This window comes from Apteryx rowi, unplaced genomic scaffold (assembly GCF_003343035.1).
Source record: "Apteryx rowi isolate R43461 unplaced genomic scaffold, aptRow1 scaffold_86, whole genome shotgun sequence".
Classification (NCBI taxonomy): Eukaryota; Metazoa; Chordata; class Aves; order Apterygiformes; family Apterygidae; genus Apteryx; species Apteryx rowi.
This window is the reverse complement of record NW_020451160.1, coordinates 2,021,612-2,046,641: the sequence shown is the minus strand read 5'-3', so window position 1 is coordinate 2,046,641 and position 25,030 is coordinate 2,021,612. Positions and strand designations below refer to the sequence as shown.

General features: G+C 37.8%; 1 protein-coding gene across 11 annotated transcripts; it reads right to left on the bottom strand.

Moving 5' to 3' along the window:
• Positions 1 to 206: 206 nt before the first annotated feature.
• On the bottom strand, positions 207 to 23,756 carry LUC7L3 (LUC7 like 3 pre-mRNA splicing factor). Of its 11 annotated transcripts, none has more exons than XR_003257613.1 (13): positions 23,541 to 23,738; positions 13,303 to 13,369; positions 12,380 to 12,419; positions 11,979 to 12,123; positions 10,632 to 10,709; positions 10,442 to 10,546; positions 8,802 to 8,963; positions 8,012 to 8,295; positions 7,318 to 7,478; positions 2,193 to 2,333; positions 1,982 to 2,087; positions 1,489 to 1,567; positions 211 to 652 (listed from the first exon to the last, which is right to left on the bottom strand). XR_003257613.1 is itself a non-coding variant. In XM_026090341.1 (13 exons), the coding sequence occupies exons 1-12, from the start codon at positions 23,637 to 23,639 to the stop codon at positions 1,543 to 1,545; spliced, it is 1,413 nt and encodes a 470-aa protein (XP_025946126.1). In that variant the 5' UTR covers positions 23,640 to 23,738; the 3' UTR covers positions 211 to 652; positions 1,502 to 1,542. The 11 variants fall into 11 exon arrangements, 9 of the variants coding, with proteins under 9 accessions (XP_025946127.1, XP_025946125.1, XP_025946123.1 ...); XM_026090341.1 differs by having other exon boundaries at positions 1,502 to 1,567; XM_026090342.1 differs by having other exon boundaries at positions 207 to 1,567; positions 10,632 to 10,706; positions 23,541 to 23,756.
• Positions 23,757 to 25,030: the final 1,274 nt, after the last annotated feature.

Genomic DNA, 25,030 nt, shown 5'->3' with positions numbered 1-25,030 from the left:
AAACTGTATTTCTTAGGGGACACAGAATCTGATAGTTAACTGCTGAAAAGTGAGCTTCCAACAAAATACTAACTGATGGCACCAAAAAACAAACACCACAGAAAAACTAAACATCCAAATTAATGGACTAAGCTTGAAGACATGAGTAGATTTATTAGGAAAGAAACTTATTTAATATTGAACGTTCAATGACAGAGACAATCAAATTTGTAACAGAAATTCAAAGATACTTTATTTCCATTTCTCATATATCAAGAAGCTAGGAATAAGCCTAGTTGTAAAAATGGGATTCATTTTTAGTTTGATTCACACAAATACTAAACATTTATTCTTGTGTTTTAAAGTCCAAGAATGAAAACTTGCAATTAAACACTGAGCAAGCCATGTGTTCAGGTTATGTTGGTTTCTTATCTTAAAAAGTCTTAAAGGAAAAAAAAAGGATACAGGACTTATATTCAGTAGCATGTGTGCTATCAACACATCTTTCTGAACTCTGGGAGGAAACACCAGTCCTGAATTACTTTTTATAAAAAAAATTTCTATCAACTTTATATGTTTCTACGCCACTACAGCTTTCTTTCACCTCATTTTAAAGCAGATCTTCATTTTAAGCTGTCTTCCGCTGTCTTCGCAGACTCTTCACGTAGTAGTCCTATAATGCAAAATTTTGGGAAAACAGACAATTAGACAACGTAAAGAGCATTTCATTTACCATTCCTATATATTGGCCCAGTTGTTAGCTGTCATCTTAACTCTACAAAAATGTCAACATCGAACATTACTGGCTTTAGAAGCAATAATGTAGTATTAATGGTTTAATGATCAACATTAAGTGTTTAAGAATTCCTAGTATAAATAACGAAACTATAAAAATAGTTCACACATTGCAAACTCATTTATCAGCTGTACTCTCCATTGTTAGTTCCTTATTTCAGGATTACAACTAAGTAATCTGTGTAAGAGTAAGAAAGCTAGGTCGAGTGAGGGGAAAAAAAAACTTTAAAATTTTCTTTTTAATATGATATTTGTATTTCCTGATGTTTAGCTTTTATTTCCAATAAATCATTTTTCAGCATACATTCTTGCCATGAATATTTGGTAGCATCTGCCTTTGTATTTACATTTGCCTTAGAAGTCTGTTTTCAGCCATTCCACTTCTCTGTGCTATGGCTGACTGTAAATTCTCCTACACAGTAGGAAATATTAAACACATACCTCTTAAAGACTTGAATTGCATTGAATGTAACAAGGCGATTATTATGTAGTGTTTATTGCATTTTAAACTCTTTAAAGATATCTAATTCTGGGCAGCACTGCATCCCTACATACAGTTGAAAGAAAATTCCATTCTGTTAACATCAGATTTACAGTATTCACACAATACACAAAAAGTCCTTTTCACTATCTTGTAAATCAAAAACACAACAGTAAGCTTAAAGATTACAGGCAACAGCATTCAAACATGGATGTGGGTAGAGAAAGGAGTACCTGGCATGAGTACCTGCTTAGTTTGACTGAATCCTTGATTTTTAATTTGGCTTTTCATGGGCCGCTCACAACACCAACGCTGTGTGAGGTATGGTAGTCAGCTGCAATAATTCATAAACCCTACACTTCCATCAATCCAATGCTACTGGCTCTCGAGTTACAGAACAAACTGCATTAGAATGCAAGGCAATAAAGCAAAAAAACTAGAAACATCCTTGACAAAGAAATACTAGCAGTTTATATAAAAACAAAGTAGTCCAACATGTGCCTCAAATATTAAGTATTAAAGCAAAAGTTTCTGCTGATGTACCAACACAATATGGACTTAAATACAAAAACAGTTCAACTTTTTAAAAAACGATAACAAAATCCCTAAAAATAAAAAAAAGGATAATTAATTTTTCTATGGTGACCATATTACAAATATGTCCCAAAGAGGCACACTAATGGGGGCACGAGTCTGCTACAAAATAGCTGAGACAAAACAATGTACCTCAAAATGTTTTGCAGGACTACACTGTCTTTTCCTTCAGAAGGTGCTTTAGTATGTCTTCTTACTTGGCTTAGTTCCATCTTCATCTGTGCATACTTACGCTGCACTGTTAAACAGTAACAAAAAGCCCTAATCAAAGTTTGAAATAATGCACTTACCTCTGTCTGATCTGAGGTCATATCAGATCAGTTTTAATTGGACTGAGTGTCACCTTCAGATTTAATGTCTTCACTGGTCCCATTGACCTCATTCTTAGTATCACTCTCCTTCGAGTCTGTATTTGTGTCTTCACTCTGTTTTTCTCGACTACTGGACTTCATACTACTTTTTTTATCATCAGAGCCCCTCTTTTCTGCCATGAAAGAAGACATTGACCATGGATTTCAAAGTAAAAACAAACATTGCACATGTGAGATATACAGCATACAAAATGGGACAATTATTTTCTATAATAATTAGAAATAGTAAGCGTCAAAAGGTTATAGAAATAGGCTTCAGACCACCATGCTGGAATAGGCGGAGTGCAAAAATATTCAAAAAGAACAGTACAGGGTGGGGAAAAGAGGAGAAAGGACAGACCTAACAGTGTCAGCTGCTCAGCTGTTCGTTGAAATACGCAAATGGGGAGTGGAGGGAAGGCAGTCAAAAACAAGTTAAGCAAATATATAAATGATGCATGGCTACTGGCTTCCTTACTCATCTTAGAACTCTTTTTGTCCCCAAGTTTATTTTGTGATATGTATGGCCATCCTTGGTATACAATTCTCATTAAATATGGTTCTTGAAAAGAGATTCAGAAAGGAGTGACGGGACAATGCATCAGTGCATTTTCAGATTAATTAATCTTTGCCAAGTAAAAACAAACAAAAACCCACAAAACAACTCATCCCCAAACAATGAACAGGAAATGAACAATATTAACCATAGTTAGCTTTAAAGGTAGGTATCAAGATAACTCAAAATGAACGTTACTGGGACAGAGCATAGCAGAAGCTGTGAGGTGTGTGTCAACATAACAACTCTCAATTTTATAACTGAGAGTTATAACAATCATAGTCATCTATAATTCACTCATAAAAAAAGCTTGGGGAAGAAAGTTTGGAAGATGCATAAAAGCACTGTTTTCCAAAGGCAAAGGAACAGTAAGATGGGAAGGACCCCACAATTTCATCATGAATTAGAAAGTTGTCTGGTGACTGAAAAGTTGGTTACTTTGCTGAAAAAATGATCTTTTCCTCAACAGTCTTCAAAGAAGGAAGCAAGCCAGAAGTAAAAATATTTCCATGGAAAGGAAAACATTCAGTATTATAGCTGTGTGCCTCATCTGCAAATTCAGTAATTGCAAATATAATAAAAATATCAATTCTTCCTATGTTATTTCACACCCCAATATTCAACCTATGATCAGCAGAGAGATTTGGGAGAGAAAAAAAAACCCAAAAAACCAACCTCTTGGATGTCAGCATACAGAACAACATTCACGCTCTTTCTCTGATTATTCCCTGCTATCTGGGCAATTAAAAAAAAGAAAAAAAAATCCCCAAAACAGAAGCACACAAATCAAACACTCTGAAAAAGCTATTTAAAATAACACATCACCTAGACTGGCATAACACACTTCTATACTTCAGAAGACAGAAAGTAGAAATTAAGCTTCAAAAACAGAAGCAACATCCCAACTTTATTGTTTTAATACAGACCAGCAAAGGGAGAGGTGAAGCCCCCAAACAGGAATCAGGGCAACTGCCTAAAGAACACTAATACTGAGGTTTCATCAGAAGCAGCACATCCAGTGCGCAGTGCTTGGACACAGCACGCAGCGATGTCAAAAAGCTAACTGCAGAACTAATAGTTTTGTATCTGTCTGCCCTCAGTTGTTTTTTTTTTTAAACTCCGCAGGTAGATTGCACTCTAACTAACCTTGTTAAAAAGTCTTCTTTTTGTGCCTTATAGGTATCTCCGATGCACACGTAGATCCACTGAGGAATAGTAGTCTTGTTTCCCCGCAGAGGACTAGTAGTCAGTCCAATAAGATTATCTTCTGTCCTATGTAGATATGGTAGATCTTAATAGCCCTACGGATGTGCAGTGTGCAGGATTTTGTTTTGTCTTGTTTGTTTCTTGAATTTGGGCAGGAAGGATAATTTTGTTGAAGATTAAAAAAAAACTACTATTAACCTGTGGTACAAAAGATGCCACTCTTCTAAAAAGCTCAATAAAAAAAACAGTTTTACCACAACAAACCTTGAGTTTGCCATGTAGAACTGAGCAAGTGTAGTTAACAGCCTAATAAACTGAACTTCTTTCAACTCCTGGAGTATTTGCAAGCAGTTAAGTTCCTTCACTATACATTCACTCAATAATTATTTCTTTAGAAGCACGTACAATTAGCTTGCTGTTGACACTCTGCTTACATTATTTTAGCTGTGATCTATTAGGTATAATCACATAATATTGACTGTGCTTCCTGAGTAATAAACACATGCGCATTTTTCTGATCGAGTATGTGTGGGCAATTGAGACATATTCTATAAAAATTCCAATCAAGATAACACAAATGGTTTTACTGTTCAGAGAACGCAAAATCAGTAAATTAAACATAGTATCAAATATTACTTTGGGTTTGGGTGTTTTGGCAGTATTTGCTGAGGTTTAATCACTAACATGAAAACACATCCACAAATATAATTATTTTTAAGTATATGAATCCAGATTAAGAAAAGAGCCAAGTAAAAGTGGCCTGGTGGTAGGCTTCAGTAATAATCCTTCATGAAATGAAGGTATGTGCAAAACAGACATTTTCAATCAATCTCTTTTTACAGCTGTTTATTCCACCTATTTATTCCACCTATTCTAAATTTTGTTTACTTGAACTGTAGTTGCATACTGCTGATTTGTATTAAGCTAATATTCAGCTGCTATATTCGTTAGCAGTATTTCTCTGCTCCTGAAATCTGAATCAGAAATTAAGTATCTCTATTTTTACATACTTTTTTTTCTTACAATCTTAAAAGTCACTGTATTCCACAGGATTTAGAAAACAAGAAGCCAGGACTTCTGAATTGTATTTCAAAGCATGGCATTCATTTAATGTGTAACAGTGAGCAAGTCTTGGGCAACTATGGGCAACCGGGCCTTGTTTATTCCTGTTAGATCCATGTTTATAAAGCAGTTTGAGATTTCAAGATGAAAGGCACTACCACAAGCAGTTACAGCCAGGCCTTTACTGCTTATTTTTATAACTGCAGACCAATCATGGATATAAAGACAATTAGATTCTGAAGTAAATATTCCCAATGGAGCAGTAAACTTAATTCAAGTTAAATCTTAACCTCCACATTACTTCTTTCTGTGCAAGCAGCAGACTGGGTAGCCAGCCACATCACTTCTCAAATGTATGAACCTCTAAAGCTATCTACATAACTAACTGTCTACCATGTCATGTGGCAAACATGAGGATGGAATGGCGTTTACAGCTTCGCTATAAAAATTCAATGCTTGCTTGGTAAATACTGATTTTTTTTTCCTTCCAGTTTTTAAAATTTTCCCACTGAAGGAAGAAACACATACATCTTTAGCATTACCATCCTGCTCCAAGGCCTATTCATATTTTTAGATATAATTACTTAGTCAAAAGAGTAACTTATTTTCCCATGTTGAAGCTTCATCATAGATCATAGCATCACCTCACTGTTCTCATTTCTGGAGGAGGAAGGCAGCAAGCAGCAAATAAAGTGACGAGCAGGGAAATTAGTCAAGTCAAAACTAAAAATATTTAGATCCTGAAGAAAGTTCACTAGATCCTACATTTATGGAAGGATTCAAGAAAGAACCGAGAACCCATAAGCTCAATAAATAGACCAAATTTGAAGATATCAATTATTTATATGCGTAGATACACACAGAATATAGAAGAGGACATTCTTCACTAGAGTACCAGAAATCTATTCATAAAGTAGGCAAAAAAGGCACAATATCAGATAGCAAGAAAGTAACAACAGGACAGATACAGGCTACAGTACTGGGTCTGAGTTTAATACTACACATCAGTGCTGCAGCCAACAAGCAAGCAGCAAAAAAAAAAATGCTTGCCTCAAAAGGACAAAGCAAAACGAGAGAAGAATCAACACTGAAGATGCACCATAGTGTAAACCAGAAAAATTGAAGTGGTCCAAGGAAGTCAGGCAAGAAAAACACATGAAGTATTACCTACATTTCGGGAACTAATCTGCTGGAGAAATATGGAAAAAGTAAAGGTAGGCTCATGTAATCAAGAAACATGCACATAGAACCCTTCATCCCAGAGAACCTCAGAAGTACCTTAGAAACATAAAGGAATCACTTCCCCCATTACTGACAGTCAGCTCTAATTATGAAGTGGAGCAGCTGTTTCAGACTGGACATTGCTCAGCACCCCCAACAAAACCAGCAGTTTTTAGGTCAGAAGTCAGCATTATATTCATCCAGAAGCTTCATAAGACTTTTAAAGTAGGAATTTAGCAATGACAGTAATATTAATGTCTTTTACAAAATGTGAATCTGTAGTGTTCTCTCTGCAGCTCTCTTTAATCCTACTTAAACATAAAGCATCTGAACACCAGTCTTTGATGAAACAGAGTCACTATCAATGCTGTTGTTCATGGCATGTACTGCTATAAAAGYCTCAAGGACTAATACAGCATTCCCACGAGATCTCACCTGAACACTGACAAAGCAAATCTCACTTCATTTAAAACAAGGGTGGGAAAAAAGGGGGGATGGGGAATTGTAGCCTAAAACATTACAGAAATTCTGCAATATTTATCTTCTTGGTCTGTATTTGTGAATTAAGAAAAATTAAGGCACTGTTAAAGGAAAATAAAGGAAACATGATAGCGCAGAGAAGTAACAGGTGCTATAGAACAGCCAGCAATCAATCTCTCACAGAACACACACGAGCAAAGGGTAGTAACAGAAACAATGCTAATGATAGAAGATATTCATTCGTTAAAAAATAAGAAAAAAATGATTACAGTGCATATGTTTTTCTAAAGGTAACAATCAACAGGTATTAAAATACATCAAAATCCTTGTACACTTACTTTGAAGACCAAGTAGTAAGCTTTTAATAACTACTGCAACAAATAAAAAGGTAGACATGGGGATGTGTGCATTAGCAATGACAGGAAAGAGTGAACTGCTTCAAATCAGTTAAGCTGTATATGTTGCTGTTATGTGATCAGTTCTGAATTGATGCTAAGAACTTTCAGTCCCTGACTGAAAGACTAGGAGCACTTGAGACTTTAGGGAAAGATTAGTTACAGAACTTGATATGAACAGTCTTCACACGAACATACCTTTTTCTTTTGACTTCCTGTCTTGTTCTCTCTCTCTGCTTTTGCTTCTGTGCTTGTAGGATTTTCGATCCCGACTTTTTGACCGTCTTCTGTCCCTACTGCGAGACCTATGTTTTCTTTCTGATCTATCATGGCTTCTGCTTCTTCTTCGGTCACGACTCCTAACATATAGAGAAAATTGAAATATGCAAATGTCAGCTAATATTGTCTAACTCCGTAGGCAGAAACTACTACTGATTTAAAGTTTTAATACTATGATTATATGGAGAAAGAGTAAATATTTAAAACAAGGCTTAGCATACTGTATGTAAGTATCTCTCTGGAAATAAGATCTGGCTTCACTTTGCCTTCTTCATTTATTCAAGCATTCAACCATGCAGTTTAAGAGTAGCCACTGCTGTGAACTGAAGTCCAACATGCAGGGGGGGGCACAACCCTGTTCTTTGGGAGGCATTTGTCTACTCAAAGCTACTTCATAAGGCCACTTCCACCACAGTGTTCTCATCCGCTTCCAGAAATAGAGAGAAGAGAATGAGTATGTAGCAAAATCTGCTTATCCTTAGAACCAGTAAAGTACGTTCACACTTAGAAAAACAACAGTGGAGCCAACAAATCAGTGATGTGACTGACAGATCAAGTCCCCTCAGCATTTTTGCATTTTGAAAAAATTACATGAAAATACTTTCTCACATACCTGCTTCGCCTTCTTTCTCTGCTTCTTGATCTTTTGTGGTCACGTGAACGGCTGCATCTTCTGTCAGATGTTCTGCTCGAATGTCTACTACGAGAACGACTCCTTTTACGTCTCTCTCTATCACGAGCCCTTTCTTTTTCCTTTTCTTCTTCTTCACGTCGTCTCTTCCTTTCCCGCTCTTCTCTTTCCCGTTCCCTCTCTTTCTCTCTCTCTTCTCGTTCTTGTTTTTCTTTTTTTAACCTGTCATCACGGTCAGGTTCTTCTGTTCTTTTTCGCAACTTTTCCTTAAAAATAAGGAAGTTCACGGGAAGAAGTTAGTATTATTCAAGGCAAACCATTCAACATAACTTAGTTTTTAAAAATCTTAAACTTCCACATCCGCAGATTATATAAACTTAATTGCTTTTTCCTAATGCTCAAAGGACAGCTCACATAAAAGCATTTTCAGAAATCCTTTGGAGCAGTCCTGGTTCAACAGGATGAAACTGGAGTCCTTTGTCTTGGAGAACACTTTTTTCCAGTAATTTTCATAAGAACGCAGGCCATATTACAGTTCTTTACAAAGGCCACAAAAAGTTCCCACCCGATCTTAAACTTACTGTAACACATGCAATAAAAAAACGTCAGTGCAAGCATAATGCTAAATTCACAATATGTCTGAGTCTATCTAATTTTTTGTACTATCTTTGGAATACTTCACATATTTGAGAAGAGTCTGCTGGTCAGCCTTCTATTTACCAAAGAAAAACGCCAAACAATTTTTATGTTCAATAACCAAACATATGCTTACTTTTAAATCTTCTACAGTAGCTTTTATTTTGGCATAACCCATGTGCTGCTTTCCCATCAAGTGGTCATCTACCCTGGACTGTGCATCTCCTACAATTAAAAAGGCTCCACAAACTTCACAAACTTCCATTTGCTTTTCTTGGGCTGCAAAGCTCTCAATCGTCTGCAAAAGAAAGTATTAGATAAAATAAAACCAAAAAAAAAAAAGTTTTAGCCAGATGCCAGCAAAGAGATTTGGAATTTTACTGTTGTCAAATCCTAGGCCACTACTGAAAGCTGAAATTTGTAACTGCATGCTTTGACTTTGGAGCATCACATCCACTAACAAGAACATGTAAATAAAGGCCACGCAAGCCTATTCTATGTAAACCACACATAGTTACTGAAAAGTCATTTAGAAAATGCAGGAAACAATCTTTTACAGTGAGGAACATGGTTTAAGGCATATCTAGCCATATCTGCAGCTTCCTTGCGGCCTTAGAATTAAGGGAAATAAAAATCAGTTTTTTTCTGCAGATGATTCTCCGACATCAACTAAAACGTCTGCAGAATAACAATGGAATATGTCTCAAGGATGAAAATCCTACAATATTCCATGATGAAATATGAAAAGGAACATCAGGCTTCTACTTAAATGGACAGTGGTGAAAGTACTTGACTGCTGAAACATACTGAGAGACACACTGAAATCACAACCTAAACCCAAGTGATTATTGCTATGCAATGTTCGTTAATCATCTAGCATGAAAAAAAATTCTTGCTTTTGGAAAAAAAAAGAAAAAAAAAACCCACCACACACACAGTTTGAACATACTATTAAACACTGAGATTCCAAATTTAAACATGAGCTTTTTGTTGCCAGAAACTTGCTACTTAAAATGCTTGCTTCAGCTTTTGAAGCTATCAAAGTCAGAGAGATGCCTGCCTCCAATCTCTTGGAACATTAAGTAGTAATTAGCCTATGCAAGCCATTTTGGAAATTAAAAACTGAAATTCAATCTGATGGAGGAAAAGCTTGTGGTACAAGTAATATCTGCAGAAAACAAACAAAAGGTGTCAGCTACCTTTAATTTTAGGATGTCAAAGTTTAAACCAGAAGGCACCAAAGAAAGGAGGATATATATGGGGGTTAAAAAAAAAAAAAAAAAAAAGAGAGAGAGAGAGAGGGATAGAAAGCCCTGCAAAATGTATTTAAGTTTCAAGATATATGTCTCCAAGTCACCAGTAATTATTAGCATGGAAAAATACCAGTTAAACACCTGATATATTCCAGGATAACTCTGATATGCAGAGTACTAGTTCTAACACAAGGGCTTTCTGTATCACAGCCAGATTTGTAATTCAGTGAAATAATACATTGTGGAGGCTACATTACAACATGAAACTGCGACCTGAAATAGAATAAACTGCAAACCCACCTCCAAGACTGCTGTATAAATAATTCCATAATTTGTATGTGAACCACTCTCAAGGCAGCATGCTCAACTGGCACACTAGATTAACACTTACGTTTAAGCGTCACTATTTTCTAATAAATTCTGCATACACATGCATGCTTTCAATGCAAGGACAAGGTGATTAAGAGCACTGCTGCACTAAGTTCTGAGATAAGACTAACAGAACTGCAAACACGTTACTTACTGAAGTTGTAGACCTCAGCAATTCTCTCTCTTCTTTTAACTGTTCAACAAGTTTCATCATTCCTTGTGCCTCTTCCACCTTCCCTTCTGAACCTAGCTCCTCAATCTAGAGAGCAATGAAAAAAACTATTATAACTTTTAATCAAGTAATGAAAGGAAGAAATCTCTATGTTACAGCAGGTAAAACTTACTTGTTGTAGAAGTACATCGATTTTGTCAGTTAACACTTGAATCTTCTCTTCATTTTTACCTGTTGGTCCAGCTGCCTGCTAAACATTATCAGAATGTCACGGGTTTTTTAGTTACAATAACTTTCACACACACACACTTATATATTTTCACCTTCCAGAGACACTTTGGGAATAACCTCCTCCTGCCTCTTCTCCCATAAATACCTACTAGTAGTCTAGTTACTGTAAAACACCCCTCAACAGTCTGCTCCACTCTTGATAAATGGAGCAAATTCCATTCACACCAATTCAGTCTAAACCAACAAAAATGTTCAAGTCCCTGAGCCACAAAAGATGAGATGTCTAAATTTCAAGTCCCAGACTTGGACTCTGAAACTGCCATTCATTATCACACATCTTTACAGACACTCAAATATGATTTGAAAGTTCTTTAAGTACAGAAATCTAGCTTCTGAGAATAAATGCCTGAAGACTCATTCCTTCTGAACATATTTGTTAGCGGTATCCTCTCCTTACACTGCTTGAATAGACAGTTTACTTGCCCTACTCCACAGCTTTCGACTGAGGATACTTTCCACAGCTCCTTCTGAAGAAACTACACTTTGCACAGAATAATAATTGGGGCAAAGATGACTACACTGGCAGTCAGGAAACTTGCACAGCATAGGCCACAGTCACTACTCCAGAGATTAATCAATCCTAGGATGAGAAATAGTGGGTGGAGTGAAGAGGTAAAAAAGTTTCTCCCGGTCAGGTGAAACTTTTCATTAACAGCTGTATGGAGAGCAGCACTGAACTGAGAAAAGCTGCACAGAGGTATTCCTTCCTTTCTTAAACCTTTGCGATTCTACTGTTGTCTGCCTCACAGCACGCCTGTCAGCGATGCTGCTGCAGCAGAAGAGGGCTGCTGTGTCAGTGTGGCAGCTGCCTGTGAGATTTAGCTGTATCAACTGCTGAAAGACCCAGTACTTACCTACTTCAGTAACATCACTGTGCTATTCCTTAATACTGGAGCGGAAGAAGAATTGCAACGAAAGGAGCGAAGTTTAACTGAAGTAATGGGGGATAGACAGCACTGGACAGAATTAACTGTTCCAGAGAGATGAGCACATACTTATTCTGAGGAGACTGGGATGGGGAGAGCAGAGAGGGACTCTTGCTAACTGTGTTGCCACTTGGCTTGTCCGTTAGGGCCAGATACAATCTGCTGGCTACCAAATGAAGAGTCTTATCTAATGGGAATCTTCTGGAAAACAATACATTTTACCCGATGAGACTAGGTAAAGAGAACATGGAGACGCTATCTAGAGAAAAAATTATTTGCCTTAGTGATTCTTCTAGACTTACCCCGGAAGACTGTTGATTCTGTGACAGCGCCAAACGAGCATGGCCTCTTCGAATTCTGCGTTCTACTTCTGCAAGTAAGCTTTGTAAATAGCGTAAGAAGTCTCTTTCATAGCCCACTTTCATAAAACGAGAGCTCTTCTCATACCTGGTAAAACAATTAAAAAAAAATTTTTTTTTAAGTGAAAGCTCATATGACTACATAATATAAAAAATAAATAACATGAAAATTGCAGTGTTATAAGTTATTGCTTAAGGTAACAGAACTTTAAGTTAAATAAACTTTTATGTAAATCAATAAAACAATTAATTTCTCATGGTTTCCATGTTTTTTTGTGGCTTTTAGGAAATTTCAAGAGTACTAGAAACACTATTTGCATTAACATAGCAACCAGAATACTTACTGTTTACGTAGATTTTCATCGTGAATTTTTTCACAAGGACCTAAAAAGACCACACAAAAAGCTTAAGTTTGCATTCTTGACTGCCATATTCATGCTCCATCAGCATTTGTTTGTGCATCATGACTGAGCAGAGTTTTAAATACTTCCCAGAAAACAACTTCAAGGGTGAAACTAATGCACATTAAGTCTGGCCTTCCATGCCTGCATCTCTGCTTGCTTTGCTTGGAGTTTGAAGGATAGGTAGAAGAAAAAGAATAGAGAGATCTCAGAGAGGGTAGTTTCAACAAGCACTTTGTAAGCTCCAGACATTATTTTTTGGAACTGGCTAAATAAAATGTTTATCTTGAAAGTAAAATTAGGAGGTATGTGGTCTGTGTTCATGAAGGGCAGTCATGCTAAAATTCCCCCACCTTTGCTATCTATACAACTCTTCTATGGACTAGGAATTCAATACTAAAACAGTAAGTCTGTTTTTCCTAGCTACCTTTTCGAACTACTAAAGTTGTCCACATACCAAAGCTTGAAAACTACTAGAAATTTAGGAAAGGCCTTAAGTAATAACAATTACAGTAAAAGAGTGCCTAAAGTAATTTATTTTAGTGTGAGTATACATTTTTGTGCTTAAAACCCAGCCAGGCAGCATAAAACAAACCAGAAGACAACACTTTTGGAGGAAGAAACCACCCATGCCCAATAATTTAGATTATTCTCTAAGAAAAAAAATTTTTTTTCCACTTAGAAGTAGGAGGATTTGGAATAAATATTGCTCATATTAAATTTATTTAATCACTGGCAATCCTAAAAAAAGTCTATTTTTGAAGTGTTATGAAAGAACATAAAACAGTAAGAATGCAGTTTACAAAGTAAAAGCTCAACTGTGATCACATGTAAGTGGGTAAGAACCGCAAAGCTTACATACTTACCTAAATCAGAACGGGTATTTGTAAATAATTCAGCTGGGCAAAACCCACAAAGGTAGTATTTACAAACCTGACAGAGGAAAAGAAAAAAAAAAAGAAGAAAAAACAGGCATCATTTTTCTCCTCGTGAATTGGCAAGTCTATGTAATCACTTCTATCTTCTGAAATACAGCATAAAACACACATTCTGCAAATTTTCTGGAAATTTTATGTACATACACCCGTATTTGTGTGTTGTAACACAGTGACAACAAATGCTCTAAGGCACATCCTAATGACAAAACACCAAAAATCTTGCTTTCCATTGCAATACATGGTATTTCTTTGTTTTCCTGTTTAAATATTTAAGAATGCAGTAACATGTCATCTGTTTATAACTGCAATACCCTATTTGATATTTCCCAAAGAAACATAACCCGATTGGATCGTTTAAGAAAATTTTCACAGTTAAAGAATTTCTCAGTAAACCTATGAGGGGCGAGAATCTCTGCCATGGAACCATGAAAACAAATTCTTCTTAGCTTGTCTATAATGACTTTGTGTTCAGCTTCCACTCCTTCAATGCTACTGATTTGGAGAAAAGGAGACATCAGGATTCACACCTAAAGGTACTGCCTGAAGGGGAGCAGATTCTGATGTCAATTAAAAGACTTCAGAATACGCAGGGCACTATGCAAAAGCTTTTCCATATCTCACTATAATATTTTTTAAATTTCTACTTTAAGAATGATGTGCAAAGAGATGTTGTTTACCTCTTAAAGCAGACAGAAAATATTCATTTTATCCTGATTTCCTGCCAACTGGAAAGGGTTTGTTTCATTTCTACATACCCTATTTTTAGAATAGCAACTCAGATTTAACAGGAAAACACCACCAGAATATGGGGGGGGAACACCACAACAACAACAAAAACCCTAAAACCCCAGTAATCTAGCTAAGAGCTAGTTAATATATGGGATAAAGATAGTTTTTATTAACAAGGTTATTCACTCTCACCTATGAATACCATTTTAGCTGATCAAGTTGGTCTGTTCTTGAAGTTCACAAGCACAGAAATACCTCCAGTCTCTTTATCCACCAGAACAGCCAAAAGGATAAAATCGAAAATAAATCCTCCCCTAATTTCACAAGCAATCTTAAATAATTAATTCTTCCCTAGACCCTTCCCCTGAAGCTGACTATTAACTTAAAATAGCTTAAGTGTTAATCAAAAGACTAGCCTGTACATTCTTCTGACATCTGTTTTATGTTACACAGATTTTTAATATATTTGACAAATCAGTTAGAATAATTGTAGGGACTAGATTGTAACATACAGTAGCAATTATTGTAATACAAGCAAACAATTACTGGAAAAGAACTAACTAACAAATTCTAAGAAGGAACATAACGTCCACAATCATTATAATTCTAACACATACATATTGTGGACAAAGATTCGCCACATGTTACTTCCTAAAATACACTTCAGAAGTATTTTAACAAATGAGGGCAGGGAAGAGACACCTAAAACTTACCCCACATGAACCACCTCACTAAAATGCCAGTGACACCAGTTGTTTAAATTAGCTCAGTCCGATTTATTTTTTTCCATTCTAACTGCCAGACTGCAAATCAGACTATGGAAGTTAAAACTGGACTGACTACTTTATGGATTACATAGAAACACAAGTAAGGTTTCTATGACTGAAAAATTGATTAATCCATGGATACAAAAAAAAAAAAAAGTATCTGATTTATTATTAAAGAACACTGGTCCTGTGATCCAAGTTAGGACATTGTGGCACTAAATTAAGCAGACAGTAAGAATTACTTGAGTGAAGTACCATTTTTATAAACATAACCCTACTCAGAAAGTAAAGTAAGAAGTATTTATTATTTTTTGGAGAAAAGCAACAATATTGATCAAACACAAAAACATAGGACAATTAACCAAGAGTAAACTGTCTCAGATCTAAGTGGTAAAGAATTTTCTCATGCGATTAAGCACAGAACCTTATCTCAAAACACTATAGTTAGGGCTTGCAATTAACATGCACTTTTCCCCAAGTTTGCAAAGTCTGAGAATCAGTGGAGAACTACAGCAAGATGGGCCAGGGAGGGGATGGGGGACTATCTCTTCAGCACAGAAGGAAGAAGGGTAGTTTAAGTATATTAAACTTCCTCCCACTTCTGAAATCCTGATCATGCTGATAAGGAAGTGATGTCTTCAATGAACAGCTGGTTCAAACTACTTGCACTCCAGCTAAGTCCTCTACAGCTAGTCAAGTCTGAGTGATGGCAGCTACAATGAAGAATAAAAACCCTGACCAGTGCAAYCAAATTAGCAAAGTAATTCTATTACTACTACATTACTAGCTTGAGTGTCAGAATCAGTCCATCTTCAACTCGTATCCTTTGAGAGGCAGCCATTTTAAAGTGAGATTAAACTGGGATTAAGCACCACTTTGCTCTAGAGAGATTTTCATGAATGAAAAGAATCTCAGGAAAGGAACAACATCAAGGCTCTATGTGAAAGAAACAATGCAGAGAAAACAAGCTTTAAGCATACATTAGTATCATATCCAACACAATTGCTGTCTCAAAAGTGGAATGATTTGGTTACTTCCTCAAGTCCTTCAGCATTTCCAGGGTAAAAAAAGCAAACGCTTTTGTCTGGGATGATGCTAGTTTTCCCATATTCACTGTCTTTATTTTCTAGTAGTTCTGCCCCTTTCCTATTGTAATAAGAAAGATAAAGATGGATTCAGCACACATGATCCATGCCCATCTATCTCAGTTTACAACTGATTTTTCTGAAGCAACCCCAGTTTCATCTTAAGTTTCTCAAAATAACATGAAATGAGTATGTAATATGGCAGGCCTTTCCTCAAAAAGTTTGATTTTCAAAATTATGCATACACTTTCTTTCAAAATTATCTTAAAAAAAAAAATCCCTCCTCCTTTCTCTCCTTATTTTTCCTCTTACATCTGCCTAATTTTATCCAGAAATCCTACTGGAGAACCAAAAAAGGGCAAACGCAATAAAAGATTGGAACATGAGCTACAGATTTTTGAGAAAAGAGCTGTTAAAAACAAATCCATGCTAATTTCTTTTAAAGTCAGTTAAATTACAACCCTGACAAACATTTTATATTTAATGTAGTATGATCATATTGTCTCAACTCATTTCGAAAACAAGGAGAGAAAAAACAAAAGGCTATAGTTGTGTTCCTGTGATGTCACTGTACCATTCCTACAGAATAATGCCATAGCAAAAAAGTGAGAAACCTAGAACTCAAGTTTTGCATATGTCAACAACCAATAATTAAAATTTTAGTATCTTTGTAGCATATAAAAGCCATATAGGGCATAAACAATAATACTTATCAAACAAGAGGAAAAGGCATTTATCTGAAAAATATGAACATACATTGGGAATATTTGTAGTACAAATAAAACCGATGGATTGTAGAATTAAAAAGGCAGATATATTCTGAAGACAACCTTGCAGCTGCCTGACTTTTCACCTGCTTCAAGTTCTGCCTGCAGAAAACACTGAATTGCTGGAGAGAACCAAAAAAAACAAATGACTGCACAAACTTACTCAAATGAGTTACAGTGACAATAGACGCTATGTTAGATTGAATGATCCAGAACAGGAAGTATCTTGAGAAGTTACACAAGCAAAGTTGACTGGGTCTCCCTACAATTAGGCATTACTGCAAATGTAAAGGTACAACATCTAACCATGCAGGTTTCATCTGTGATGAGAAAATTAAGCCCTACAGTTTCAAGATCAAATCTCAAGTGCCAGAGCTCTCCAGAACAAATGACAGAAATTCAGCACCTTACAATGAGTTAGACCTCTTAGTGAAAGGTGCTTACGGACAGACTTACTTACCCTTCTTTACAGACATTCAGAATTATCTGCAAGGTGTTTGGCACCAGGCCTTAAGAACACCCAAGCTCACTCTCCTAAGCAATTTACCAAGAATATTCACAAAGCAAAGACAACCAAAGTAAGCGTGTATCTGAAAGCAGCTCAATAAACCAAGCTGGGTGTAGACAGAGCAAGAGGAAAAATGACTTAAGGAAAACTTTGCTTCAAGCAAGTAGTTCATAATAAACAAGTAATATCTTGACTGTATGTGTCTGAAGCTGACATGTTTCAGAAGCTTTATCTGTTTACTAACAGGGTCTTCAGCTCCTCAGAAAGTCAGTCTTGAATTCATCTATATTCAAGAAAATGCATTTCTGATTACGATGCTATCATACATTTAAGAGTTTTACAGAAAAAAGGAATTCATTTCTTTGACTCCTCTCATTTGAGGGAGCAAGACAACCCTTCCCCTTTGAGACACTTCAAGTTAGGAGTTGCTTCCTATGGAAAGCCTTGTCTTGATTCTAGCACTGTACTTCAGACTTTCGCACTTCAGGAGTTGCAAGACATTGACAAGAGAGGGGAAAAAAAAAAACAAAAAAACCCCCCCACACACACCTTCCTTTACTACATAAATATTTTACAATCAAAGATTCTTCAGCAGGTTAAGAAGTGTTACCTATCTAAATGAAGAAATCTAGCAGCACCTTGATTCAAGAAATGGCTTGTTTAATCATATAGCTTTTTTTTTTTTTTTAAACATACAGAAATTCACCTACTCTCCCCCACACCTAACAGCTGCTTTTTTCGTGAATTAATGCATCAGATGCAAAGCCTTGCTCTTCTTTATCAGAGTCAAGAGAAGCGAGGAACACATGTGCATTTTCAGTGAGATAACTAAAAAGAACTGTTTTTTTAAAAAGCAGTCAGTCATAACTAGGAGTCCTGAAGTAGTTAACTATTTGGAGAGGAAGAGTATTAGTGGCTTGGCTAAACTTATCACTTACCTTGAAGCAAAAATAATTAATTTACATACATTTGTGAAAAGCAAGATCAGAGAATTTTTTCTTTTTGGGAAGCAAGGAGAGAATGATTGGCAAAGTCCAGTTTCAGATTCTCCTTTTGTCTCAGAAAGCTGCAACATCTCTTGTTTTAACATTAAATTATTTCAAGAGACCAGTTTCTGGGACAAACTCCTATGCCAGTCAATGGGAACAGTATTTTTTATTTCTTTCTACATTCTTTGTCTCCTCCCTTTCTCATCCTTACACCCAAGTATTAGGGTCAGTGAAAAGGCACTTCTCAAGAGAAATTTCAGGGATGGATTAAAGAATTTTCTAAGACATTGCACTTTGACAGGAAGCACAATAATAATAGTTTGACCATATTATGCTGAAAGAAAGTTGTAGAAAGCTTTCATGTGTAGCTATTAGCTCGAAAGGTGTACATAATGGACAGCAACAGCTCTGAAATAAGTAACAACAAAAGGAGCAAAGGGAAAGTTATTACAGGCAAAAGAATGACAATGAAAAATATAAAAATAATTAAAACGACTGCTAGGAAAAGCTACTTTATCAGCTGACTGTTGCAGCTAAAATCTATAGTGATCAGTACATACACAATAACACACATAATACAATATGCAGCTTGTACTTGTGTACATCACATTCCCTATAAAATCACTAAGAAGTTGCAATAATTCTCTCCTAGCCAGCTCTGGATACAATGGTATCTAGTGAATTCCTTAACATTCTCTCCTAAAAGGCAGTCTGCAGAGAAATGTTTAAATGAGAGTGGTTTGGAATATTGTTTCTGGAGCAATTTTCTCCCTCTCTCACACCTATTTCATTATGCTCTAAAACTGATTTTGCTGCAACGGAAAAGCATTACTTGAGAGATTCTTGCAGCTATTCCAAAAGTTATCGTTCTCAATTAGTTTCACCTTGTGGTACATCTGCCCTGACAGGTTGTAGTCAGCTAGTCAGCTGCACTTACAGTTGGTCTTAGGTTGTCAGTGATGAGTAAGACTAGGACGGGGCGAAGAAATGGCTGAAGAATCGCATAGTCATTAAAGCATTGAAATAGAGGCGATGCGCTTCAAACAGTATCTGTCATAGCTTATCAGACTCTGCACTTAGCACAAGTCAGAAGCAATGGAAATACATTCTATACTCACAGAAACAGAGCAACAGGCAATTTAGGATGGACATTTACACATGTAGATAAGCAACCTCATTCTTTTCTGCCAAATTATTCTGATGAGTCTGCTATCAAGAAGATGGGACAGAGAGGGATGTTACTGTCAAACTGTTACAGCAGGATTAGCCATAGCTTGTGTGTCAAAGCCCTTAGAGCTCGCATTTCAATAAGACACTAGACAGGAATACAGCCAGACACTTGGAACTTTCTATTTCATCATCTCGAATTTACTAATCCTCAAAAATCTATCTGAGGTGGTCAAGTAGTATTTCCCACTTTAAAGTTGACAAATAGCAGGCTGGCCAGCTCCTCTAGTTATGAACTAATTAAACTGTTTCCTATGTAAAGAAACAGTTAACAGTTCTATACTATTAATATTTCTTAGTTAATATGCTCCTATTCTGCAATAAAAGATTTTTTACTGATAGAGAAGTATAACTTTAATATACAACTCTATAAGTAAATTCTTTATGCAGACAAGCCCTACACGAAAAAGGGGCCGAGAATAGCGTCCAGCAGCTTGTAGCCTATATTCCAAAAACTAGAAAACTCCTACAGATATAAAAGTGCTTTGAAATCTTTAAAGTTCATATGCACCAGATGCATTTTATGAACAGTGCCCCCCCAACCAAAAAACCCGAGCTCCCCATCACACTCTTCAAGATAACCTTCCCATTAGTAATATTCTGCCTTGCCCCCCGAAAACCTAGTATTAAAGCCCTTCCCCCCCCMAAAAAAAGAGGAAAATTAAGTGCTAAGATTCTAAACGCAAAACAGTCAACATACCAGTTCCTGCAAAGTGACTGTCTTGCTTTATTTTAGCCTTATGAAAGAAAAAAAAACAAACCAACACACACACACACACATTGTTTTGCAACAAGGTCAGAACAGACTTCTGTTAAGGGACAGGGGATCAAAAGTTAAGGATTACATCTGATGAGCTTTCAAAGGAAATAGGTGCCAATAGATGGACATTATTGGAGGGACAATACAGACCAGGGAGTAGATAATGTATGAAAATGATAATGGAATAATGAATAAATAAATACAAAGACCAAATTAGGTCTTCTGGCATTAAAGTTGTACACAACTCTTATAGTAATTAAATCCTATTTTGAGAAACTGCATCCCTACTAGGGATAATTGCTCACAGCCATGTGTCCATAACTCTTCTCTGTCTCCCCCCACTTTCTGAAAACACTGTATTTTTCTTGAAAGAACCATCACAATCTCAAAACACTCTACTAAGAACAGGACAGTCTGGAAACTCTTAATACCACTGGTTGCATATGAACTTGTTTTGAGGTGAAAAGGTGGCAAAATAAGCAGGAATACACGAACCAATAAAGTTCTGAAGCTACTGTTCCAGAAACATACTTTACCTACTCACATCACAGTAAGCAGAAAGTAGATTAAAATATGCAAGATCTAACTAATATTTCCTTCTGTATACAAAACAAAAAGTCTTTATGTCAAATCTAAAACTGATCATCTGGGGATATATTGCAAGACTGAAATATACAGCAACAGGGATTTCAATTTGTTATGATTATAGGCTTTACTCATGTCAAAGGTTAAAGTGAATACTTAAGCTCAACAACAGGCTTTACAATACAGGATGATCATTGCTTTTCATTAAAACTGTGAATAAATGCTCAGCTAACAGGCACTCTGCTTCCACAGCTTCACAAAAATCTATTTCTATTGTGTATTTCACACTATCTTCCACAGAAGTTTTGACATCTAACTAAATGTAATTTACAAATGATAAACAGAAATGAGCTTGTTCTGATAACTTTCCACATCTAAAATTTATGAAACCCTGAAGAATCTTAAATTTTGGCATGAGAATACAACAGGCTCACATTGAAAAAGGCTTTGTGTTAATAACAGGTATAATTTCACAAGTACAACACTTACCTATATGCTTAACCAGAAAAACAAAACAATAAACAAACAAATTAACGTTCTTTGAACCTTATCTGCATTTCCCGACTTCTAAAATATATTAGCATTACAAACTTAACCCTTAGTTGATGAACAAATTTAATCTAAAAGTAAAATACATTTCTGTGTTTTAACAGGGGAAAGTTTTTGTTTTGAACTAGTCAACTGACTACAGGAATTTATGAAAACATTCCTTTCAGAAAGGTTGCATTTAATGATGCTCATATAAATTTCATAAATGAAAGCAAGTGTGGAATGAACACGGCAACATTTCCTCCTAGGCTGAAGGATAAACTCTAAGCCCCTACTGGCCTCGAAACGGAGAGGCAGCTCTCCCCCTTCTAAATCATCGAGGGAGGGCTGGGAAGAAGAGACAAGGCACTGTTTCCAAAACAACAAAATTCAACAGCATCTTAGAGACAGATTTCTATGGTTTTAGTCACACACTTTGAAAGAGCTTATTTTTCAATTTTAGGTTAAGGATTAAGTCTTCTTAACTCGATTAAAGCGAATGAGGCAAAAATTATTTCTCACCTTAAGAAATAAAACAAATCTCTTACCTCACCTACCTACGCAGACATAGCTGAAGCCATTTACTTCCTATTTCCAGGGTTAAACAACTCCTTTCTATTTAGAGCTCGGAATCAAAAGGAAAACGCGTAACTGAACACCTAACTAAATAATCTTATTTGATTAAGAACAGTCTGAAAAGACACTAAGAATTTCATAAAAAATTCCTGAGCTCATGAATTTCTCCTGACATATATAACCTCTATAACATAATTTTTTAAGAAGAATTAAAAATTGCTTGGATTTACAAAGTTTAGGGCAAGACAGTTAATTGTCCTTACGTGTTGTATTCTGAGACAAATTAAAACTTGCTTTAGCCAGCTCTAAAATAAAGCAACTCTTGCTTGAAAATGGGAAATTCCCAACTTGGTGATTCAGACACAACTTAAAAAAAGCCAAAAGCAAGCGTTTCTCCTGCCTCCCAACTTAACATCATGAAGAAAATGCTAAAGGAGGAGCACCACGCATTTAAACTAAATGCTTTCTGCAGCTTTAGCCACAATTCCTATCACACAAAAGATAAATGAACTGCCTTAACTGAACTGTGACACTCTCTTTTATTTAACATACAGCATAGCACAAAAATACATCGGGGTGGATGGGTGGGAGAAATAGTGTTTCAGAGTTTTCAACTCTCCCAAGGGGGCCAGCTATGGGAACTTTGTTATTACTACTGATTTTTTTGCGAAATAAGTTCCAATATCACTACAATGGATGTCACTAGAAGTTAATATTCACTAAAATTTAACTATTCTTGGGGAGAAATGCCCCTCCAAAATACTCCAAGTACTCCAAAATAACAGTAATACTGTTTAGGTTTAGCCTCCTACCCCCCCCCCCAAAGTGTGGTAGATAAGCTTTGGGAAAGGAATCAAGTTTTTACTTCACAAAATTCTCAGTTTCAAAATCTTCTGGTTCTTCATCGTGATACAACTGTCAGGCAGTTAAGGCAGTATGAATGTATTCTCTCATTTCCTCCACCAATACCATAGATAGGAAGGGATCCAGAGATAACTTGTCTTCCAAACCACTAACACCTGTCTCATCTCCCTTCCTAAAAGCCAGCAAGCCTCAAGAAATTTTGCTTTTACTCAGAAGAAAATCTGACTTCCACTAAAACTCCCCACAATTTTTTTTCCCCGCGGGAGATCTCGGTCACCAGCAGGGCTCTCAGAAACCCTTACTACCATTTGTCGACGCTACAGCGAGCGCACGCCAAGGCGAACACAGCCTCTCCCCCTTACGCGGAAACCCAAACACAAGGCCTCTCCCCTCCCATCAGCCCAGATAACAGCGCAGGCCCGCTCGCACAGCTAAGCCATGGCGGGATCCTCCTCCCTCCCGGCCACCCAGTTCCTCCTCCTCGTCTGGAGGCTCAGCGAGGTTCCCGCGCAACGGCGCGGGCCTAGCCCGCCCCGCCGCCGCCATGCAGAAGCCCCGCAGCTTCGGGCCCCGCACCAAGGGCCCCACCGGGGCCCCCGCCCGCTCCTCTCGCTGAAGCTCCGCGAAACCCCCACCCCGCCGAGACGCCGGCGCCTCTTCGCTCCCCCTCCGCGGGCCGGGGGAGGCCGCGGGCCCCCACCCGCGGCGCGTGTCGCACCGACAAAGCCCAGGCCCTCAGCGGGGGATGGGAGAGGGAGAGAGGCGGCGCCGCTTCACTCACGCTCTCATGGTCCCACCGCACGTTGCTGCGCTTCTCATCTGGGGCCAGGTTTCTATCCCGGCCCATAAGCTCATCTAGGAGCTGGGCGGCCGATATCATGGTGTCCTCCTGGCCGAATACCGCTCCGCCGCCGCCGCCGCCTCTCCTCCCCGACTCGACCGCGCCGCGGCTGGAGTGACAGAGACAAAATGGCGGCGCCGCTCCTCGCCCTGCCCACAATGCACCGCGCGCCTGCTAACCGCCGCTGAGGCCTGGCGGAACGCGGGCTGGGCTCGGCCCGGCGGCGGCGCTGGCGCTACGCGGRGGGGCGGCCGCTGCTCCCCTCGCGATGGAGGCGGCGGCGGGGAGCCGCCGGAGCGCTGCCAAAAACCAGGGGCTTCACCCAGAGACGCGGCGGCGCTGGTGGGAGCGGAGCTACGTCCCGCACACGTGGGACGTGGCGGGCAGCGCGGGTGGGAGCCGAGGGCGCCCGGCCGGGCCGGGGCTGAGGGAGCATCCTGCGCCCTGGGCGCCAGGCCCATCCCTGGCACCTACCGAGCCCTTCCTGAGCGTCCCGGTAACCTGAGGGGAAAAATAGTCCCTCATATCTAACCTAAATCTTCCTCGCTGTTGTATCAGTCTGTTACTTCTTGTCCGGTCAATGACAGAGAATAACTGAGTACCATTCAAATTGTAAAGATCCATGTCTCCTTAAATGGTGCTTTTTCCTACATTAAACAAGCCCAATTATTTAAAACTTTTTCTCACAGATTGTGTGGGTTGTTTTTTTTTGGTTTGGTTTGGTTTTTTTTACAACTCTCCTAATTTTTATTACCTACTTTTGGATTCCCTCCAGTTTGTCTACAACGGTCTGAAAGCGTGGATTTGTTCCAGCTTCCAGGCTTGGTTACTGCACAAACACAAAAACGGTCGCCTCGGTTTCTGCAGTAATGTTGTGCTGGTACACAGTTTGTAGCCCCGTATAATTTCTCCGGTTTCAATGCCCAGCCAGCTTCTGCTCATTTTTGTATGTATTTTCTTTTCTTTCCTAGATGTGGCTTTGGACCTTGTCTTTACTGAACTTTACCTTACTGATTATAGACTATTTTCCAGTTTCTCAAAATCATTTTGACTGTCCAAAGTGTATGAAATTATTTAGTACCACCAGGCTAGGACAGCCCCTTTTCTACCTCAGTTAATGTAATCCCTGCAAACTACTGAATATGCTTTTTCAAATGTCTGCTACTCTATTTTATAGAAATTTCTTGTGTACTGTCAACCCTTAACATGCTAATGAGAATATTATTGCTGTGGGCTACGTCAGCACATCTATCATTCTTAGCATACAGCACTCCTGCAACTTTGCTCTTAGCCTCTACACCAATTTTCCTGCCAAAGAAAGAAATTATAGTGGCTCAGTCTACTTACTCATGACAAATCCATTAGTTTTCTATGTGTAAAAATATGAACCATGACCTTATTGATACTACTGAAGTGTCACAAAACAGATC

What these genes read in the sequence shown, in the direction of transcription:
- LUC7L3 (XM_026090337.1), bottom strand. Translation starts at nt 23,639, where the DNA reads ATGATATCGGCCGCCCAGCTCCTAGATGAGCTTATGGGCCGGGATAGA. An exon ending in TGCTGAGGTCTACAACTTCA is followed by an intron (nt 8,964 to 10,441) that starts GTAAGTAACGTG and finishes TTTCTTTTGCAG; the next exon opens with ACGATTGAGAGCTTTGCAGC. An exon ending in CAGGAAGTCAAAAGAAAAAG is followed by an intron (nt 2,334 to 7,317) that starts GTATGTTCGTGT and finishes CTTTCATGGCAG; the next exon opens with AAAAGAGGGGCTCTGATGAT.